We start from the raw sequence: 20086 nt of genomic DNA on the forward strand, positions 1-20086 counted from the left end.
TGTGGTCATGGGAGGAGGCAAGCACAGAATTTATCTACTCCACCATCTTGCCCGGAACTCCAACCTCTATTTACTTTTCTAATGTTTTAAAACTTCATTAGGTTTAAGTTAAAGAAAAAAATGCTTGAATTTTGGATTATCTTCCAATCTTGAGAGATATGGGGATTCACCCATCACAAATACAATGGAAAAGCCTTCTGTGAAGAAGACCTGGTCTGCACAGAGCTGGGAATTCTCTGGACTCCAGGTTTAGGTATTGCTGGATATGATGACTTTTCATTGAAGACTCTCCGTTAGTGCCTCTTGAACTCCAAACTTAACAATGAACGCATTCAGAAAAAGAATATAGAAACCAAAGAATGTGCCAATTGCAGGATCTCTGTGCCCTCCAACTCATGTTCTGCTGGCCCTGAGCAGAAGTGTTTGAGTCCCAGGTCCCCTGAATCTGGGGCTCCTGCTCTGAACTGGGATAAAAGGTACCAATGAAAGACAACTGGATTGAGAAGCAGCAGACTTGAGTTTGAGCTTTGGGAGTATTACTACCTACTAGCTATGTCTCCACTCATAGGGACCTTAAAGTTGACCTTGAGTTAACTTATCTATAAAATAATAGTGATATCTGTTCAATCATCTCAAAGAACTCTTTTATATTTTTATTTAAATTTGAAAAAAGATTTTTTTGCAATCTAGGTACTAAACTTTTTTTTCAGTTACAGTTGACATACAATATTACATTAGTTTTAGGTATACAACATTATAATTAGACATTTATGTTAACTTACAAAGTGATCACTTCATCAGTCTAGTACCCATCTGAGGTCATACGTAGTTATTACAATATAATTGACTATATTCTCTTTGCTGCACTTCACATCCTCATGACTGTTTTTATAACTCCAATTTGTACTTCTTAATCTGTTCACTTTTTTCATCCGGTCCCCCAACCTCCCTCCCATCTGGAGGCCATCGGTTTGTCTCTGTATCTATGACTCTATTTCTGTTTTGTTTGTTCCTTTATTTCTTAAAAAATAAATATATAGTAGAAAATTATACAATGCTATAACTATTAGCAAGGAAATTGCAGCCAATATTTTTCAAAGGTTATCTGTTGAAAAGTATCTATTATCGTTCATAGGTCAATCAACAAAAGTCACCTCAGAACAGGGAACCAAAAAAATCTTAGAATAACTGAAAACCATCTAAATTTAAAGAAACTTCTTTGCTATTGTCATTAGCAAACAACAAAACTAAAACAAACAGTAACGACCATATAACTTTACTTCTTGAAGGTTTCAGAGAATGAGTACTTCAGGATAGGTCATTTTTGCAGAGAGGAGAGGGCTTATCCTGGTTAAAACCAATGTGAAAATGGAACTATATTTCTATGGTATAATGCATATTTTTCTGTTCCCTGAAACCGGGGAGGGAACAGTATAAATGAAGCCCCGTCCTGAGCACTCACGCAGCTTGAAAGGTTACAGCAGTCAGAGCATGGGTCCATCTCAGGCTTGGGGCCTGCGTCTGCTACTTAACTAGTTTTACAACCTGGGGAAATTTAACCTCTCAGGGCCTTGGATACTTACTCTGCAAGTCTGGGCTAATCACAGGAGATACTGTAAAATTCCGTGATAACAGCCGTCTCAGTTACCTTGCAATATAACATCTAGTACGGAGGAAGGAGGTGGCGGACGATGGTCAGTAAGGACACGAGATGGTCAGTAGCAATTACGGGAATATTAGAAAAAGAGATGCTAAAGCAAAGGTATGTGCAATTCAGAGGTGGCCTTCCGTGCCCTTCCCCATCCTGACGTGCCAGTACTCTAGAATTCTTTACTATAGTAATGCGTCCTGCTGCTGGGTGGGGATGTTTAGCTCCACAGGGAGATGGCTTTAGAAGTTAGCAGTCCCTAGTCCTTTTCATAGCATTTCATGCTTTTTATCTTCCTGCTACCTATTTTGTTTCTAGCTGCCCGTTTTTATTACCAGCTTAGCGTCCCTCTCTCTTCTTCTAATAAGCTGCTTTAACTGAAAATCAGATAATTCAGCTTGTAAAACTGAGAATGAGAAATAAACAAATTTTGAGAGATGACCTCTCCAATGAATGTATAGAGTTGAAGACCCATTTTTTGGCTGGTTTTAGAATTTTTTTTTTCTTACTTCTTAACTCTGTCCTATATTTAAAGTAGATGAAGTTGCTCTGAAGCATTTATATAGATTGTACAGTGGTCCCACTGCTCGCAATTACATACTTTGTAAAGGAAACACACAAAATGAAATGGTTAGTGTCTGAGGTAATGTTTTAAATGTAAAATTGATTTTGATGTATTTTATTTGCTTTTACAGTCTTGAAACAAAACTTCTTAGGAGAATCACCTGTTTCACTTAAGTATTTTGGTAGCATATGGTCAGAAAATTACTGTAAGTAAATCAAGGACACCACTTAATGTTTTATAAAGACACACATGCTCTGGCTCTATCAGCAGATGGCCTAATTCATTCAGGGCTCAGGCATTTGTGTTTTTCAGAATGGCCCCAAGGCACTATAGAACCCCTAATACGGTTGATAAATTTCTTAAAAGTCATAAGTAGAACAATTAAATTACATATTAAATGCAGAGGATGAGCTTTAAATTTAAAGGAATTTTTTGGAACTTATATAAGCTAACAGATTCTGCACTGACCCAATGTGTGATTTGGAGAAAGTAACTTCCAGTGCTTCCAATGGTTAAAGGGGAAATTTTTATTGATCATGACTTTGGAAATCAGATAGATCTGGACTCAAGTAGCAGTTCTGTCACTTATCAGATATGGATTCTTAGCAACTGACATTTCCCATTAGCCCTAGTTTTCTCTTACTGTAAAAAAAACCCTGGAATTTTAACCACAACCAGATACCACTTCACAACTACTAAGATGGCTAGAGTAAAAATGTCATGGAACAACAAGTGTTGGCGAGGATATGGGGAAATCGGAGCCCTCATACACTGCTGGTGGGAATGAGAACAGAGCAGCTGCTTGGGAGACTAGTGTGGCAGCTCCCAAATGATGAACCACAGAATTAGCATATGGCCCAGCAATCAAAGTCCTCAGGAGATGCCCAAGACAACTGAAAACATGACCTCATAAAAACCTGCTCTCGAATGTTCAGAGCACCATTATCCACAACAGCCAAAAAGTGGAAACAACCCTCATGACCATCAACTGATGAAGTGATAAACAAAATGTGGTCAATCTACATGATTGAATACGATTCAGCCTTAAAAAGGAAGGGAATTCTGTCACATACTGCAACGTGGATGAACCTTGGGGACAGCGTGCTCACTGGAAGAAGCCAGTCACAAAGGACCACTGTAGGATTCCATTTGTATGAAATGTCCAGAATAAACAAATCTAAAGATACCAAATGTACATTAGCGGTTGCCTGGAAGGAATGCAGTGTTGGGGTGATGGCTAAAGGGTGTGGTTTCTTTTTGAGGGTTATGAAAATGTTCTAAAATTGATTGTGGTATAAAATGTACTAAAAGTTATTGCATTGTACAGTTTAAATAGGTGAATTCAGCTGTTAAACAACAACAGAAAAAAAGCTGGAATTTTAATACACAGCAGTTAATTTTGGAACAATTTCATAATCCAGAAAATTCTCCACAGGATCTATGAGCATCACAGAACAGTAAATAAGCTCCTGGTGCACAGTCACTATTAACCGGAGATTTTCCTTTGTGGTTCTGCTGCTGACGGCATCTTCATGCCCTGATGGTGCAGAGCTGAAGGGAAAATCCAGTAACTTGGGATCCCATTGGGGTCCAGCTTTCCATTCTCAACTGGAAGCTTTAATCTTTAGAGGATGCAATCTATAAATGAAGGAGCTGATCTCAATCTTTTTCTCAAACTCCTTCCATGCTATTCTGTGAATCATGAGGAATCAAACCTTCGTTTAAAATGAAAATTCCCTTTTAGTTACTGACAAAATCTTGGCATTACTGTTAACTCCAGTTATAACCCGTTTTGGTCAAATCTCAGATTTAACAAGAAGACGCTCCTAACAATGGAAGTCATAACAATGACCTTAAGTTACTTGTTCCACTGTGACGATACTGTGATCAAAACGATCAAACCCTCAAAAAGGCCTCCATTACCCTTTGTGCTCAGAATTACTAAATACTTTGGGACTCCGCAAAGGAAGCAGAACAACCAGTTTCTGCAGACGTTTGCAAAAGCAGAAAGCACGGCGCCTACCTCCAGATGTCACTTCCCTTAGAAAACAAGGAAGACTTGATGACTTCCGGGGCCATCCAGGCGTAGGTGCCCGCTGCACTCATTTTGGTGGTCCTGTGCCATTCTCTCGCTAACCCAAAGTCTGTGATCTTCAGCGTTTTGTTGCACATGTCGTCATGTTCGATCTTCTCAAGCAGCAAAACTAAAGAAAAACCAAAGGGGGCATATTTTCATATTCTTAGGATTTTTCACTCCTCATTTTTCCTTTGCATTTACAAAAACAGTCTTCACTGCAGTTGGCATAGTCCATGCACATGAACTTGTACTTTACCATTTTATCTTCCTGACATTACTTGTATCATAACCTTTAGTGGGTCCCGTGTGCCTAAAGTTATACACATTTTAAAAAAAAACAAAAAACAAAAAAAAACACCACATGCAATAGAGCTTAGCATTCTTCATGAGTGTTTTCTTTATGTGAAAGTAAATGATTTCTGGCAACACGGAACATTTACTGGGATAGCACAGGATGAGAAGTCTGTGAAAGTCTACCTGATAGGAAAAAAACAGATTGTTTTTTTTCCAAGAAGTTAGGTCCTCATCTAAATGCAGAGTTTCTTCTATGGAATATATTAGAGAATATCTCAAATAGATGACTTGTTATCATAAATAATTATTATCAAACATTATATTATACTAAATTTGCAAAATGCTTATTGATACCTTGACTTGTGAAGATGTTTTAGGAGATGATTGCTTTACTGAAGCTTGAAATATAGCAAAAAGTGAAAACTGGAGAAACATTATCCAGAGGCTTCCTGGGCCCCAGACTCCTAACCAAATGCAGGCTGCATGGGGGCAACTATCAAGAGAGCTCACGCCGGTCGGTCAGGGAGCTGTCAGGGAACAGTACCTAAAAGAAAAGTGCTCCCCATCCTCCCCACCTGCACAGCCACCTGCCCTTCTCATCCATCACTCCCCATTTGCCCCGCCCTCCTGCCCTTCCCACCTTGGGTCCCTGTCTCCTCTGGTTGATTTTCCTCTGCCTATAACCACGCAGAAATGTTCCCGGGTCTTCCATGAGGTTCTAATGCAGCTACCTATCCAAGTTCCTTTGTCCCATTTGTTTCAAAGGGAATGGTTTAAACTTCCTGTTTTGTCTAACTTGCCTCTTTACTCCTTAAAATCCTGCATTCCGACTTGTAGCTCTGCTCTTCTACTCCAACTGAATGCTCGCTCGGCAGGTCTGCCCTCTCCATTTTCCTGGTCACTACATTTACCTCTGGTCTCACCACTTTAAAATTGAGACTAGCAAAAGACATTCATCATGTTGGATTTTTGGAACATGATCATAAAGAGGGCCATTTTTTCCAGATGCTATTTATAGGGATAATTAATGTTTACTGAATCCATTCTACTTGTCAGATACACTTTGGGATTTTAATCAGATAACCACACTACAATGTTATAGGTGGCATACTGTTAATTATCTGGACTTAATCGATAAGGAAACTGAGACATAGAGATGTTGCTGAGTCATCTGTCCAAAATCACAAAGCTGAGAAGCAGTGGAGCTCAAGCCATTTGACCCCAGAGCCCATGGCCCTAACTATGTCACTCAGTTGACAGATAGTATCAATTTTTCACAAATGCTGTCTTTATCCTTTGGAAATTTCTCTGTCTCTCTCTGTCTCTCTGTCTCTGTGTTCTGGTGCCCATTCTCCTCCTTTCTGATTTCCTGTCACTGCATAATTATCAGCTGATCTAAGTAGAGGCAGTATGATAAAGAGTGTGCACTCTACGGCCAGACTGCTTGGTTTGGAGTCTGTGCTTGTTTCCTTACCTGTTGCGGGAATTATGATAGTATGTACATCACCAGGTTGTAGTAAGGAGGAAACAAATACATGTAGAGGCATTTCGTAAGGATCTCTCTCTCTCTCTCTCTCTCTCTCTCTCTCTCTCTCACACACACACACACACACACACACACACACACACACCTTTATTAGTGGGTTTGAAAGTGTTTTTAGCCAAAATCAATTTCATGGATGTCAAGAAATTCTGTATCTTTTGCAAAGCTTGAAATTTCACTTGGCTATGGATTCATGTTGTATTTCTATCATATCATCAAACGTTGTAAATGTTTGATGTAAAAGTCAAAGAGTTAATGCAATTGGAGAGAACAATACTAGGTTTAAACATGAAAAGATATCTGAGTGGGGACTTATTATATAAGTCACCAATACTGAATAAATATTGTTGTAACATTTCTTTCCCCAAACAATCTACCCGTGAGATTTAGAGAGCAAGGACGCCCTCTTCTATTTTTACATCCATTACATAGATGACAGGTCAGGTTTTAAGGTGGTTATATATCCATGGTTACACAGTTGGTAGATAAATAGCAAGGCCAAATTCTACCATTTTTCCTACTCTTAATTCCCATGCTATACTGTGTAGTGAAGGATGGGGCAGGAGGCAGGGAGACTCACTTCTGTTTGGAGTGGCCTCTTCTTCTTTCTGTCCATCTATACTGTTCCTATTCAAGGTTCAGCTTTCTTTGGAAACTTTTCTAGAGCATCCTACAAAATAGTGACTATTTCATAATCATTCATCATCCATATATTGTTTTGTCAGTTATCTTTTCACTTAAAACTTATGGCCCTAAATTACATACAAACTATTTAATCCCAGGAATTATATTTTATAACTTGCCCCTGTGTTCTCCAATAATATCACTGTACACAGTACCTTGTATATCAAATTTTCAGTGGAATAGTTTTTATTAATGATAATTCGATAATTATCACCAGTTCTAACAAGAATATTGCCTACCATTGTCTGATCCTCTATAGTTGCTTCCACACATTTAATTTCTCATTTGATCCTCATACCATTCTATAAAGTGGGGATTATAACCTCATTTACAGTTTAGAAATCTTATCCAAGATCATATGAGTATGGTTACAAATACCGACCTTGTGTTTGATGCCATCTGCACGACTACTGTGTTTCCCTGAAAATAAGACCTAGCTAGACAATCAGCTCTAATGTGTCTTTTGGAGCAAAAATTAATATAAGACCCGGTCTTATATTATGTTAGATAAGACCCAGTCTCATGTTAGATAAGACCCGGTCTTATATTAATTTTTGCTCCAGAAGACACATCAGAGCTGATTGTCTGGCTAGGTCTTATTTTCGGGTAAATAGGATACCTCCCCCACCTTCTGTGCTACCAATTACGCTATCAGTTATAGAAAGGGGGCAAAACAAGCAGACATTTCATTTGGTATCTTGCTTCGGAGATTAATTTTTGACTTACCCTTCCTTCCATGTCAGCTTAAGGTATATTTATTTCTCAGTCTTTACGCCTCATATTTATCAAGAAAAGTAAATAGCTAACTATGTGCTTGAACCAGAGCAGAAAAAAAATACATATGATTAGCTACATGTCAGCTGTACTACACTTTCCCCTTATAATACTACTAATTTCACTTTTAAACAATGATTATTCTTACCACCAAAAAAGACCCCGGATTAATGATCAAATGGCTTTGAATTCTATAAATCTTTCTTTTCCAGGACACTTTCATATACATTATGCCCTCATTCTTACAAATATCCAAATGGGAAAGTTTGAGGACTTTATGGATTAAAACAGGCATCAAAACAATTCCACGTCCCCAGTCCCGGCCTGGAAGCCCTTGAGAAGCAAAGGACGAAAAAAGGCAACTCCAAAATAAGTGAAAACATAACTAAAAGTGAGAACTAAAACTTACATATTTAAAATTAATTGCATTTCTAAATAAAAGTCATGGTACCATGTGCTGTTAGCAGCCTTTGTACTGATGGCCTCAGAACACCTCCCCCACCCCAAATCCAAAGTTTCCACAGGAGCTAAGAACCTCCACGCTTTGAACTAACAGAAAACAAGTTAAAATAACACTCTGAATGTCAAACGTTTAGAGTTCCCTGAAAGGCCCATTGTTTTGGAGTCTATTTCAGAGGTGTTCAGCAGAATTCCTGAAATTCCTTATCTTTTGGGCAAAGTGACCGAAACCAAAAATAGCTAGTGTCCCAACAGGTAACATAATGGGGCAGCTGGCCAGGTTTCAGCCTAAGGACACAGGTTGGAGGCCAACTTCCGCTTCCTGTCACTCCCCGGGGAGTGTGACAGGCACTAGCTAGCTACCCACCAGAAGGTACAATGTGCCAACCAAGCAAATCAACTTTTTTGGCCACAGAAATGGCAAATTCCTGTTGGTAACCTAGCGACGTGTGCCTGAGCCCCTTTTGTGCGACTTCAGTGTAGATTTCTGATCCCGGTCAGCCAGGTCCTTCACAATCAGCCTTTACAGCCTGTAGTTAGTCTACTTACTCAGCCGTGGGGCACCCCTTTTCCCGGCTCCTTTGAAGTTTCACTTCAGTATTTTCAGAATTATGGCATACAACGTATATCTTTTTAAAAGCAATTACAATGTATTCATTCTATAATCTCAACATTTAGAGGATTGCTATGTCCAAATTCCATTTCAGTCCAATGAGTTTGTTTCAATTAATCTTTAACTAGGTATATATTACCACCAAAAAAAAAAAAAGTCACAAGAAAGAAAACAAGTTGAGAAAAGCAACAGTGTGAAAGCATGTAGTGGGGACAAAGCCCCAGAAAGCAGTTTCCAGGCTCTCGGCCTCACATAGAAAGGTGCTGGCTCAGGTAGTAAATGGCCATCAACTGTGATTGCATGGCCATCAGCTGTGGCTAGTTGGCCATCAGCTGTAACCAGTGAGCCATTGGCCACAAATATAACTTCTGTGGCTAAGCTAGCAGAAAATGGGGGCCAGCAGGAAGATGGGGGCTGAGCGTGCAAGCAGAGCAGTAGGGGTTGAGAACAGTGTGGCTCCTGCTTCCTGTGTTTCCAACCCAGCCGCCAGTGAGAATATAGTGGTCTGACTCCCCTATTTGTGGCTCCGTGGGTGTTCCTTTTTGGCCTCACCATGTCCTGCGTTCTTATGTGGGGAGCGGGAGCTGAGACCCCGCAGGACACCCTGCATGACACATGTATTAACAAACACCCCTTCTCTCGGTCTAAGATATAAGGTGAATTTCAACTCTGAACAATCAGCCATTAACAGTGAATAAATAACTTTCTACGTTTACCAAATAGCGCTGAATTTTCTCACATTTCCTTCCATTTATCCCCTCATACATACACGACTCACTCACTCTCCTGTCTATGGAATCAAATCCAGACCCTCCTGGCTTTCAAGACTCTTCTCAATCTCATTCTAAATGATCTTTTCAGTTCTTTGCACAACTCTCCAAAATGACCCCTACATTCTAATAATTCTGGGTACTAAAAGCCACTTGTAAGGAACACAACACTGCATCAGTCTGTCGCCAGGCCTCCTTGCACCTGCTGTGTGGACCACCTGCCCCCCACCCTCTGGGAAAACCACACTGGGCACCCCACTTCCCACAAGGCACCAGGGCACCAGGGCTCCCATCGGCCTGAACTGAGACCTCTCCCAAGTCCATCAGCCTTTGGGACCTCAGCTTCTTCCATAAGACAAATGGACACCTTTGCCACTCTCTTCTTGCTCCAATAGCCTATGAATCTATAAATAGCATCTCCCCCCAGCACCTTCCTTCCCGCATAACCTCAGCTAAAAATTCTCGGCCTGTGGAATGCGCCTAAGCCATGCCTCTCCCGTTACACGTAAATGCTGCCTCACCTTACTTTTTAGTCTCAACTGCCCAGATAAGTCATAAGCAACGGAAGGAGACAATCTGTGCTTTGTTCATCTTATTTATTCACTGTTACTACACAGCAACTAGCATTTTTGCACGTTCACTGAATATTTGTTAAATGAACGAGTAAATAGGTACTGTAAGGGAAAGGAGTATGAAAAAGATGAGTTATCGTAAGGTTTTTGAAGAGAAGTCACCTGCTCGTTATAGAAAACCAACTCCCCTCTGCCCTCCTGAAACACTATGAGGAAATGAAGACTGTCTGGAGAATGCTTAGAACAAAACCATTATCTGGATGCTGATCCGTCACCAGCATTTGATACAGGTGATCATTGTTCCCGAAACAGGTTCCCCAGGGGCGTCCAGAGCATCACACCCCTCCTGGGTTTTTCTTCCTTTTCTAGCTGCTCCTTTTTCTGGTTCCTCCTTATCTCCCTGACCTCTAATTACTGGAGCCCTCAAGGACTCAATCCTTGGACCTCTGGTCTCTTCTATCAGCATTCGGCCAACCCCAGATAATGGCACCCAATCTCAGGGCTTAAACACCCTCTATATTCTGATGACTCCCAAATGCGATCTCCACCCTGGCCCTCTCCAGTTTATTCTCAGAACTGCAGGCACTGGAATCCCATTCAAGTGTCAGTCAGATCCCAGTGCTCAGTTCAAAACTCTCCGGTGTCACCGTGAAGTCAGTGGCCTGGCGGGACCTACAAGACCCTGCCTGACCTGCCCCCTCTCCCTCACGTCCTTCATTGCTCTCCTGTCACACCGGCCTCTTGCTTTGGGGGTTTGCAATTTCTGTCCCCAGTACAGGGGTGTCTTCACCGGGGGACCCGCTGCCTCACTCCTTTTGATTTTGTTGCTCATCCATTTCTCCTTCGCGCTACAATCCAAGACTGCAAGTGCATCGCACAACGTATTCAGCCTCCTTTCCAACTCGAGTTTTCTGCTAAGCACTTAGCACTCGCCAACATACTGCATCTATTATTACTTATTGTTTAACGTCTGTGTTACCCACTGGAATGTAAATTCCATGAAGAGAAGAATTTGTTTCTGCTGTGCTCACTTGCGAATACCAGCTTAGGAGAGTTCCTGGCACATAGTATCCCATCAATAAATAACTGTAGTATGAACGAACGAGTGAGCTTACTCAACATAAGAAAGAAACTTCTGTAAAGAAAACCTAGCTGTGGTCAGCTAAACTAGCTTCGTATTGCTCTGACGCCAAAAAACAAACACCACTGTACAAACCTTTTCATAGCCACATTCAATACTCAGTTTTAATGAGACAACGTCTTATATTTCATTGTGTGTGAAAGTCTAGTTCTATAGTTCCATCACCTTAGTATTTTAGCAGTCAAGGTATGTAAAAAAAAAAAAAAACGAACTGAGGGAGGACTCTTCCACAACAGTCTATACTAATATACTAGTAAAGAGAAAGTAATATATTTGATATTATTTGATTCAATATTTGCAGGAAACTTGAAACAAAATAAAGTCCTTAAAAATCACATTAAGCCAGTAGTAACTGAAATGTCCTATATGCAGTCAACATACTTCCCCAAATGGCGTCTGATTTGCTCTTTTTCCCAGAGCTTTAAAAATGTACTAGTATTGACCCTGGGAGTGAAACAGTTACAGTAGCAGTTTAATACTTCATGCCTCCTCCTTGACCCTCAACTTATCAACGCAAGTTACCGGCAGACCTGCCAAAGCATGCAGACGGCTGCACTCCTGCAGAGAACAAAGCTCAGGGCTGCTTCCTCATACTGCTGGCTGGCCTGGAGCAAGCAAGTCACTAAACTGAAAAGACCCTCACCCCCAACCAAGATGAAGAAACATATGGTTCTGTGGCACTATATTTTGCAGAGCTTATAAAGGGTTCTAGAAAACTTTTAGGTATCAATGAGTTCACACACACAAAAATCAGGAAATCGTTAAAGCACTCAAAGTGTTTCCAAACAATATACAAAAATGAGCATTCAGTCACCAGCTTTCATTTAGATCGTGTCATACACTTTACTAATGTTTTGATATAAAGCAGCAGTCAGCAAACTATATCCCACAGGCCAAATCCAGGGCAATGCCTATTTTGTAAATAAAGTTTTATTGGAACACAGACATACTCATTTGTTTACCTACTGTCTTTGGATGCTCTCGGCTACAATAGCAGAGTATAATAACAGTTGCAACAGAGACCCTGTTGCCCGAAAAGCAAAAGTATTTATTCTCTAGACATTTACAGGGAAAGTGTGCCAACTCCAGGCACCCACATATCTCACTCGATCCTCACATCACCCCATTCAGAAAGTGGGGGCCCCTGAGCCCACAGCTGGTGAGTAGTGGGGTCAGAGCTCACACCTCAGACATTTGTCTCCCAATGTCACAGGGACAAATTCTTAAAGATACTCCTTTCCCCAGAGACACAAGCCTAGGATAAGCCACCCACACTCTCACCTGGTGCCATCTGTGACCAACGACCCACCATCATTAGTCAATATTGGATTTGGGGTATAGTCTGTCTGTGGCCCTGGAAGAATTCATGTCAGCCCAGATAACCCTAAGAAGGAACCCAGAAATCTGGTCCTTTAAACAGCACTTTCTAATGTGAGCTCTACATGTGAGTCATCCAGAAGCTTTAACACACACACACACACACACACACACACACGCACAGTGGTGCTTCAAAAGCTCAGATGGGTTGATGGGTGGATAGCATTAGATTTGTGTTAAAGCAACTTAATAAATGTTAATGCAGGTGTGAGTGTATAGATGCTTCCTTACAGCTCCTTCAGCTCTGCATGGTTCAAGGTTTTCAAAATAAAATGTTAGAAAAAAATTCATCACTTATTCCCAACCAAAGTCAACTGAATCCGAACATCCAAAGATGAGACAGGAATTTTACTTCTGATGAGCAGTAGGCATGGAGTGCTATCCTCTGTAGTGGGCCATTCTTCCTCAACAGAAATGATCATCTAGTCTCGGGGTTCTCAAGGCGTGGGCAGGCACCCCTGGGACCCAAGGCGTGGTCAGCGACCCCCTAGGATCCAAGGCGTGGGCAGGGACCACAGGGATCTAAGGTGTGGTCAGGGTCCCCCGGGCGTCCCTAAGGTGGCAACAGATTACATACACAATCGTGTATGAACATCCACCCGTCTTCCCTTAAGTCTGGCATTAAAGTGAGCTTCAAAAGCATAGGCAATGCCATTCTCCTTGCTGAAATTGTCTTGGAAAATAAGAGGTTTATTCCCCCTTGAAAATGCTATGTTAACATGTAATGGGTCTATTGTTATTTTTATATTATTCAATATTTTTAAATTTATCACTTTAAATTTATAATATGGTAAGCATCAATAGCTATACCCCACATAAATCAAAGCTTTTTAGGGTCCTGCTAACAAACATTTGAGGACTACTCACCCAGACCATATTTGGAGAAGATAAAAGCTCAGATTCTGGGATTAGAGGCCCTAGATTCATTTCTCTGATGAGCCCAATGACCTTGATAAAGTCTACTAATTCCTGACTCAGTTTCTTCATCTGTAAAATGAGGATAATTAAATTACCTATTTCAAAAGGTTGCTGTGAGGAATAAATAAGCATAAAGTTTGGGCAGTACCCAGCACCTAATAAGCATTAAATAAATGTTAGCTGTTTTTTCCTGTTACGAGTATTATTTAGTTAAAGAACTTAACATGAAGTGATATTTGAAGAAGACGAATTTCAAGAAATAACTAAATTCACACTGACTAGACGTCAACTGTACAGATTTACATTTCAGGCTTGGAAACAAAATCAGCACAGTTCTCCCAGCCTTCCCGGCAACTCCTGCCCCGGAAAATTCCTTCACTGAGGTGTGTCCGCCTTTTGGGAACCCCTCAAGTGCTACCAAGGGTTTGAGGTTAGTCACATTGACATCTGGAGTCAAAATCATCAGCGAGACATAGTGTCATTATTTTCTAACTCTGGTGACCAGAGGGAGAAAGTGCCCTAAATTAACTCACTAAGTAAACAGTGATTATAAAAACCAGTCTCGGTCATAAATGATAAACAATGTACGTCAAACCAATGTCTAAGTATTTTATATTTTATTACTGCCGCACTGATCACCTATGATAGTAGACTCATAAAGCAAATGATCCCAAGCTTGCATTTTTTCTTTGTAGATGTTTATCTTTCAGCATATCAGAGCACTTTTCCTCCTCAAAACCTTCAATGGCTCACTCTTGCCCTCAGATAGTCTACACATCTTACTTAGCGTGGCATTCAAGGCACTCACTCACGTTTGGCACATGCTAAATGCCTGTTTCCTTCCCACTAACCCCCCTGTCTACCTTTCATCCCAGCCACACCCAGCTACTCATTGTTCCCCAGAAATGCCCTTTGCTTTCATGCCAGTATTTATCCAACTGCCTTGGAAGGGTTAAAGAAACATTAAACAGATTTTTTTCCTACAGGACTTCTGTCCATCTCCAAGAGAGGAATTCAGTAGACAGTATCAAAAATCAAGAAATTCAGGTTCAATGAGGTTATAGAACTTGCTTACAGTCACACAGCTCATAAATGATGACACCAATATTAAACACAGGTCTGAATGACTTCCAGTAACTGCATTATTCTAGAAAAATTCAGCACTCACATGGCTGTGTGTAAGAATGCAGGGCTTGCAGACCGCCTTCTGAAATACATGAAGTGGATTTCCCCTCTTCTCTTTCCTTTTCTGTGCTGATGTACTTGACAATGACTACAAAAATGACCAGATGTGTACACTGAAGAGTACGTATGCACAATCCAGAACTAAATAGCTGCCCCCCTCACAACTATAAAAAATGACAAGTGGCCTGTTGATTTTTAAATACGCAAGCATGAAAATGGTGGATAGGGGATCTTTTGTGATTGCTGTTCTTCTAAAAATCTGTCCTTTAGCTGATTTTGTTTCAGAAGTAGATTAGCTCTTTGTCACCACTGGGAGATCCGGGCTGAGCTCCCTGCGCCCCTGGGAACAGGAAGTGGACATGACAAGAAGCTACACGTCTGGAGAAGGAAGACGACACATGTCTTTTAACGATCATAGCATAATTAATAGCTCCTCCAAAGCACTCTTATAAACTTTTGAAGCACCTTAGAGATTACATTTGTAATAATTTTCTCAGATAGTTCCTTTATTTACATTGTATAAATGAGAAAAGTGGAAAAAAAATTAGGTCCCTTTTGTAGTTTCTTTTAGTTAGAGCTCTAAATTGTATTTCACAATAAGTAATCTGTGTGTATCTATAGATTGTAGAAGCTGTGGTAGATAATGTAGGTATAATTATTCCCAGAAGGCTCAAAATATCAGGATAAAAAGTTGCTTAATCATTGAAATAAAAAGTACAAAAGTAAGCAGCTACTGAAATTTGTGGTTCAGCTTCTCAAGGAATGTTCATTTTCTACTTTTAAAGAGGTAGAACACAGTAAGCGACTGTGTTCTTACAACAAAAAAAGAAAAAAAGGAACCACAAATTACACCACTCAATCTTCCTCCCATCCTAAACTACGCCAGAATAAGCAAAACACTTAGACGAAATTCTAATCATTCATACCATCCTCAGCAATTCCCGTATTGTACTATACTGTATCTTCATTCTTCCGGGTAACTTCCTGAAGACCACGTCCTCTGTGGCCCTCGGCCAAGCCGGTGCCTGCTCTGGCCTGGTCAACCTTGACAGCCTCCACTCAGGCCAAGTCTTTGTCCATTCTCCAGAGTAGCCAGAGTGACCTTGTAGATACGGAAATCAGGTCACACCACTGCTCTGAACAACATGCTCAGGGCTCCTGGAGGCGGCACTCCGAGGGGATCCCAGGTGGGGCACCGCCTGCCAGGGCCACGCACTGACATCTGCTGCCCTCTCCACGCTCCGCCTCAGCCTCTGGCCTTGTCCCGAGGCTTCGTCTTCCCTCTACTTGACTCATGCCTCCTCCTCCTCCACGTCTCTGTGCCACTTCCTTAGAGCAACGTCTCTTGATCACCCTGCACCCATCACTGTCTGCCCCTCACCACGCTTTGTTTTCTTGATCGTACTTGCTAATGTTTGCCACTGCCTGACTGCCGTCTATCTTTCTTACCAGACTAAGCCCTGTGCCATGGGGACATTGTCATCTGCTTCGCCACTGTGTCCCTGGGGCCCAGAAGTGACTGGTACAGGGTGGGCACTCAAAATGTGTTGAATACATGAGTTCCAGCTCACGATGATTTTTCCCTGTTCTCATAATGCATATAAAACTGGCCATTTTCACGGTAACCCGAAGTTGCATTGCCTTGTTCTCTAGTTGTTGCATCGAGATAGATTTAGCAAACTGTTTTCTCCTTACTCTGTGTTCCGGGAGGGACAGGGCCTAGTGCATTTTAACATAAATGATGCTTAAAGCTTGCTAATTTTGTTCAACGTTCAATCTTTTGCTCTCTGTTAGTAAAGGGACAAAGGTACACATCACATATCAGCTCTTATTTCAACATAAACACTGTCTCAAACGATACGATAAAGCTGAAAAAGACCGATGAGAAAAACGGAAAGAAAATCTATCAAGAGCCATATCTTCCTTTGACAAATTTAAACATTTATTTCAAACAATAATTTCCACTACCTTGGTTCCAAGTAGTCTTATATTGGCTCCTTGTTAGCGGTGTAGACTACCAAATGAAAATAAAATTCAATATTGATTTTTAAAACCTTGTTTAATTACCATTAACTCACTACCACCATTAGCAAATAACCAATAAAGTCAAACAAAACAGACTGTAATAGAACAAGAAGTTATGGCTTCGCCTATCCTAAGAGAATTCCAAAGCGTCTAGAGTTATTCCCTGAATAAGTAACCCCGCAGAGCCAGGATAAACAATGTAAGGAGCACTGTGCTTTGCACATTTAGGCCCTATTTTAATGTTCATGCCACAGTAATTTAACAGCTATAATAATGGTCATATTGTAACAAATATTGGGCTAAGCTAGTGACCTACCCAATTAAGTCTTTTAAAAATGGCAACAGTTTAAAACAAAACGCAACCCTGCCTCACGATGACAGAAATTCAAATGCTCCAGGAAGTTTAGCAATTTATTTTGAGGGTGAAAAGTCTTTCAAACACTAAGTTGCAGAATATAATCACCTTCAAATTACATAACGTCTATCATGTGCACAGTCGTCTATGGTTCCACTGCACAAATTTTTTCCAGTGTCAATAAAAGCTCACCATAGTTATTATTCCAAGGTCATGTTCTTTTGTTTTACTATTTAATAGTATTCGTTCTTTAAGAGTTTTAAATTTATATAAAAAGTTGATGATTAGAATGTGGATTGTTCTCTCCCTTTCTGTGCTTTCACAAATGCTAGCAAACATGCTGTCCCTGGTGGTCAGCTGACAGGAGCCCCATGTATTACTACAGCCCAATAACACAGACGTTTTGGTCTAACGACCAATCCAACTGAAATCGTTAGCCTGTGTTGGTGATTTGAGGTTGTGTGACAGAATCACGTCTGTAGAATGCCAGGTTCCGGGTGTATCACAGGAATGCTGCGACTGCTAAGAGCTAGAGCACGCAAGACGTTACTGCAGTCCTTAAAATTCCGGGTTCTGCAGACAACTCTGAGCAGACACAGGCAAGCAGGACGTCACGGGAAGAGAGCTTACAGGACTCATGGGCAGGCCACACAGGCTTTGTTCTCTGGCAGCAGGTTAAACGTTTCTTTGAATAAAAGCATATTTTAGGAAAGAGGCACCAATTGGCAGCGAAGACTGTGTCAGGTTTGAAGCATTTACAAAAATAACTACATTAAAATTCATGCTATGTCTTTACTGTACACAGTCCAAAAGTAAATCTAGAAGAATCATTCATGGGGCCTCTGTCAGAACTCTAAGAATACACACTACCTCTGCCACTTCTCTGCCATATTTTGTTAGAATCTGCTCTTGTTACTTAAGCAGTTGCAATCTAATTAAGACGAAGGCTTAGTGGGAGTCATAAAGGAGAACCTAAAAGAAAAGTATTCAGTGCTTATATGTAGTCACCAACACTCGAATTACTTATAATTCCCATAATCAAAATGCTACACTAGTCATTTTCAAGTAAATTTCAGGGCTGAAGGATTCTGAATAGGCAAAAAAAAAAAAAAAAAAAAAATCTACACAAACATACACCAAGTTTATCATTTCTTCGTGTCACTCTTCTTTCTGCAGACTTGGAGAAGGACAATGTTTCCAGTTGAGTTCGCTCCTGTCCCAGCAGGTTTTACAAGGTTGGGAGACACGCAGCTGTGGTAAGTCAATGCCAGTTCTGACTGCATCCTTTCGTAAGATTTCATCTCCTTCTAAGAATATTAAGTGATTTCCCATATTCAAGAACTAACTTTAAAAAGCAGTTCTATTAGCTCTTTTATATGGTGAAACAATTGATGTCTGGTTCAATTGTCATTTTATTGATATCTGGAAAATCCACCTTGATTTCTAAACAAAGTAAATGATACAGGCTCAGTCTTCAGGGTCTCAGGTACCTGTGCCACGACAATGACCTTGCTCTTAATCAACCCAAATACACACGGTGGCACAAACTGGTGTTTCTGGTCGGGAGACTACTCACGGACACTCAAGCCACCCAACCAATGATAAAAGCATACTTCATGTGCAGAGACGTCTGAATGAAAAGACTGTAGAAACGTCAAAGGACACGAAGTCATATTTAAAGTGGGAGAAGGGCGACTTCAATAAGCACTTGAGAAGCTGCAGGAAAAGGGAGTTGGATGAAGGGCACGAGGCCAGAAGGAGGGCCCCGGGTTCCGCGTAATCCGCGGAAGGCCTCGGTTTGCAACGTTCTCCCCAAAGGAACCACTTGCTCTACCTAAAGGCCAAACAGCACCGTTCAGTTTCCAGAAAATCCAGATTGTTACAACTGTTTCGTCTGCAAGCAAGTCTGATCCTCATTTTTTAAAAAGGCGCCCCAAAGCACCATCTCAAGGTACGAGTCACGGGCTCCACATACCCGGAGGTTCAGCGGGCCCCCTGAACCCTGGCAGGCCTGCGCAGGGGGTGCTGCGGGCGCCCACGCTGGCCCCCACGCTGGCCCCCAGCTCCTTCCGCCGGGCCCTGGGCTCCGGGAGCCCGCCCCGCGCCGGCGGGCGGTGGGCTGCGCGGCCCCGGCTGCGTGCGTGCCCCCCGCCTCGCCCCACTTACTGTTGCTGGACTTGAGGTCCCGGTGCAGGATGGGCACGACGGCCTCCTCGTGCAGGTAGAGCATGCCGCGCGCGATCTGCACGGCCCAGTTGACCAGCACGTGCGGGGGGATGCGGCGCGCGCGGCGCGGGCCGGGAGCGCGCGGGTCCGGGGCGGCGTTGGCGGCGGCCAGCGCGCGGTTGAGCGCCCCGCCGCGGGCGAACTCGAGCACCAGGCAGAGGTGCGGCTGGCGCAGGCACACGCCGCGCAGCTCGATGATGTTGGGGTGCCGCAGCATGGCGAAGAGCCGCGCCTCCCGCCGCACGCTCTCGGCCGCCGCCGCCGCGTCCTGCTCCGGGTCGCGGCGCGCCGCCTTCACCGCCACCTCCTGGCCCTGCCAGGTGGCGCGGTACACCTGCCCGAAGCCGCCGGCGCCGATGAGCTCCTTGAGCTCCAGCCTCTCGAAGTCGACGTGCACCGGCGAGCCGGGCCGCGGCGGCGGCGGGCGGGCGGGCGGGCGGCACGGCGCCACGTAGTTGGCGGGGAAGATGCCCAGGCGCCGCTGCACCTGGCCGGCCCACCAGCCCTCGTCGCCGGACACGGCGGCGTCCTGGGACAGCACCTCCACCAGCTGGCCGCGCCGCAGGCTCAGCTCGTCCTCGCCGCGCGCCTCGTAGTCGTACAGGGCGGCCCACAGCCCCGCGCCCGCCGCGGCCGAGCCGCCGGAGGAGGCGGACGACGACGACGCGGAGCCGGCGGGGGCGCCCCGGGGCGGGCACGCCGGGGTGTCGGCCGCGCCCTCGGCGCCCGGCAGGGCCATGGGGGAGGCCGTGCGGGCGCGGGCGGAGCGCGGGACGGCGGGCTCAGCCGCCCGGGCGGCCGCTCATCGTCCGGCGGGGTCGCCGCCGAGCCCCGGGAAGACACGGAGACGGGATCGGGGC

General features: G+C 43.0%; 1 protein-coding gene across 2 annotated transcripts in view; it reads right to left on the minus strand.

Moving 5' to 3' along the window:
- MAP3K21 (mitogen-activated protein kinase kinase kinase 21) overlaps positions 1–20086 on the minus strand; it is a 56442-nt gene extending 36356 nt beyond the window's left edge. For both annotated transcript variants that reach the window (XM_081039162.1, XM_081039163.1), the window contains exons 1-2: positions 19167–20086; positions 4237–4417 (exon numbers count right to left, since the gene is read on the minus strand). In XM_081039162.1, coding sequence (XP_080895288.1) covers positions 4237–4417; positions 19167–19965 — 980 coding nt within the window. In that variant the 5' untranslated portion in view covers positions 19966–20086. The remainder of the gene's footprint in view (positions 1–4236; positions 4418–19166) is intronic.

Source organism: Rhinolophus hipposideros, assembly GCF_964194185.1.
Source record: "Rhinolophus hipposideros genome assembly, chromosome: 26".
NCBI lineage: Eukaryota > Metazoa > Chordata > Mammalia > Chiroptera > Rhinolophidae > Rhinolophus > Rhinolophus hipposideros.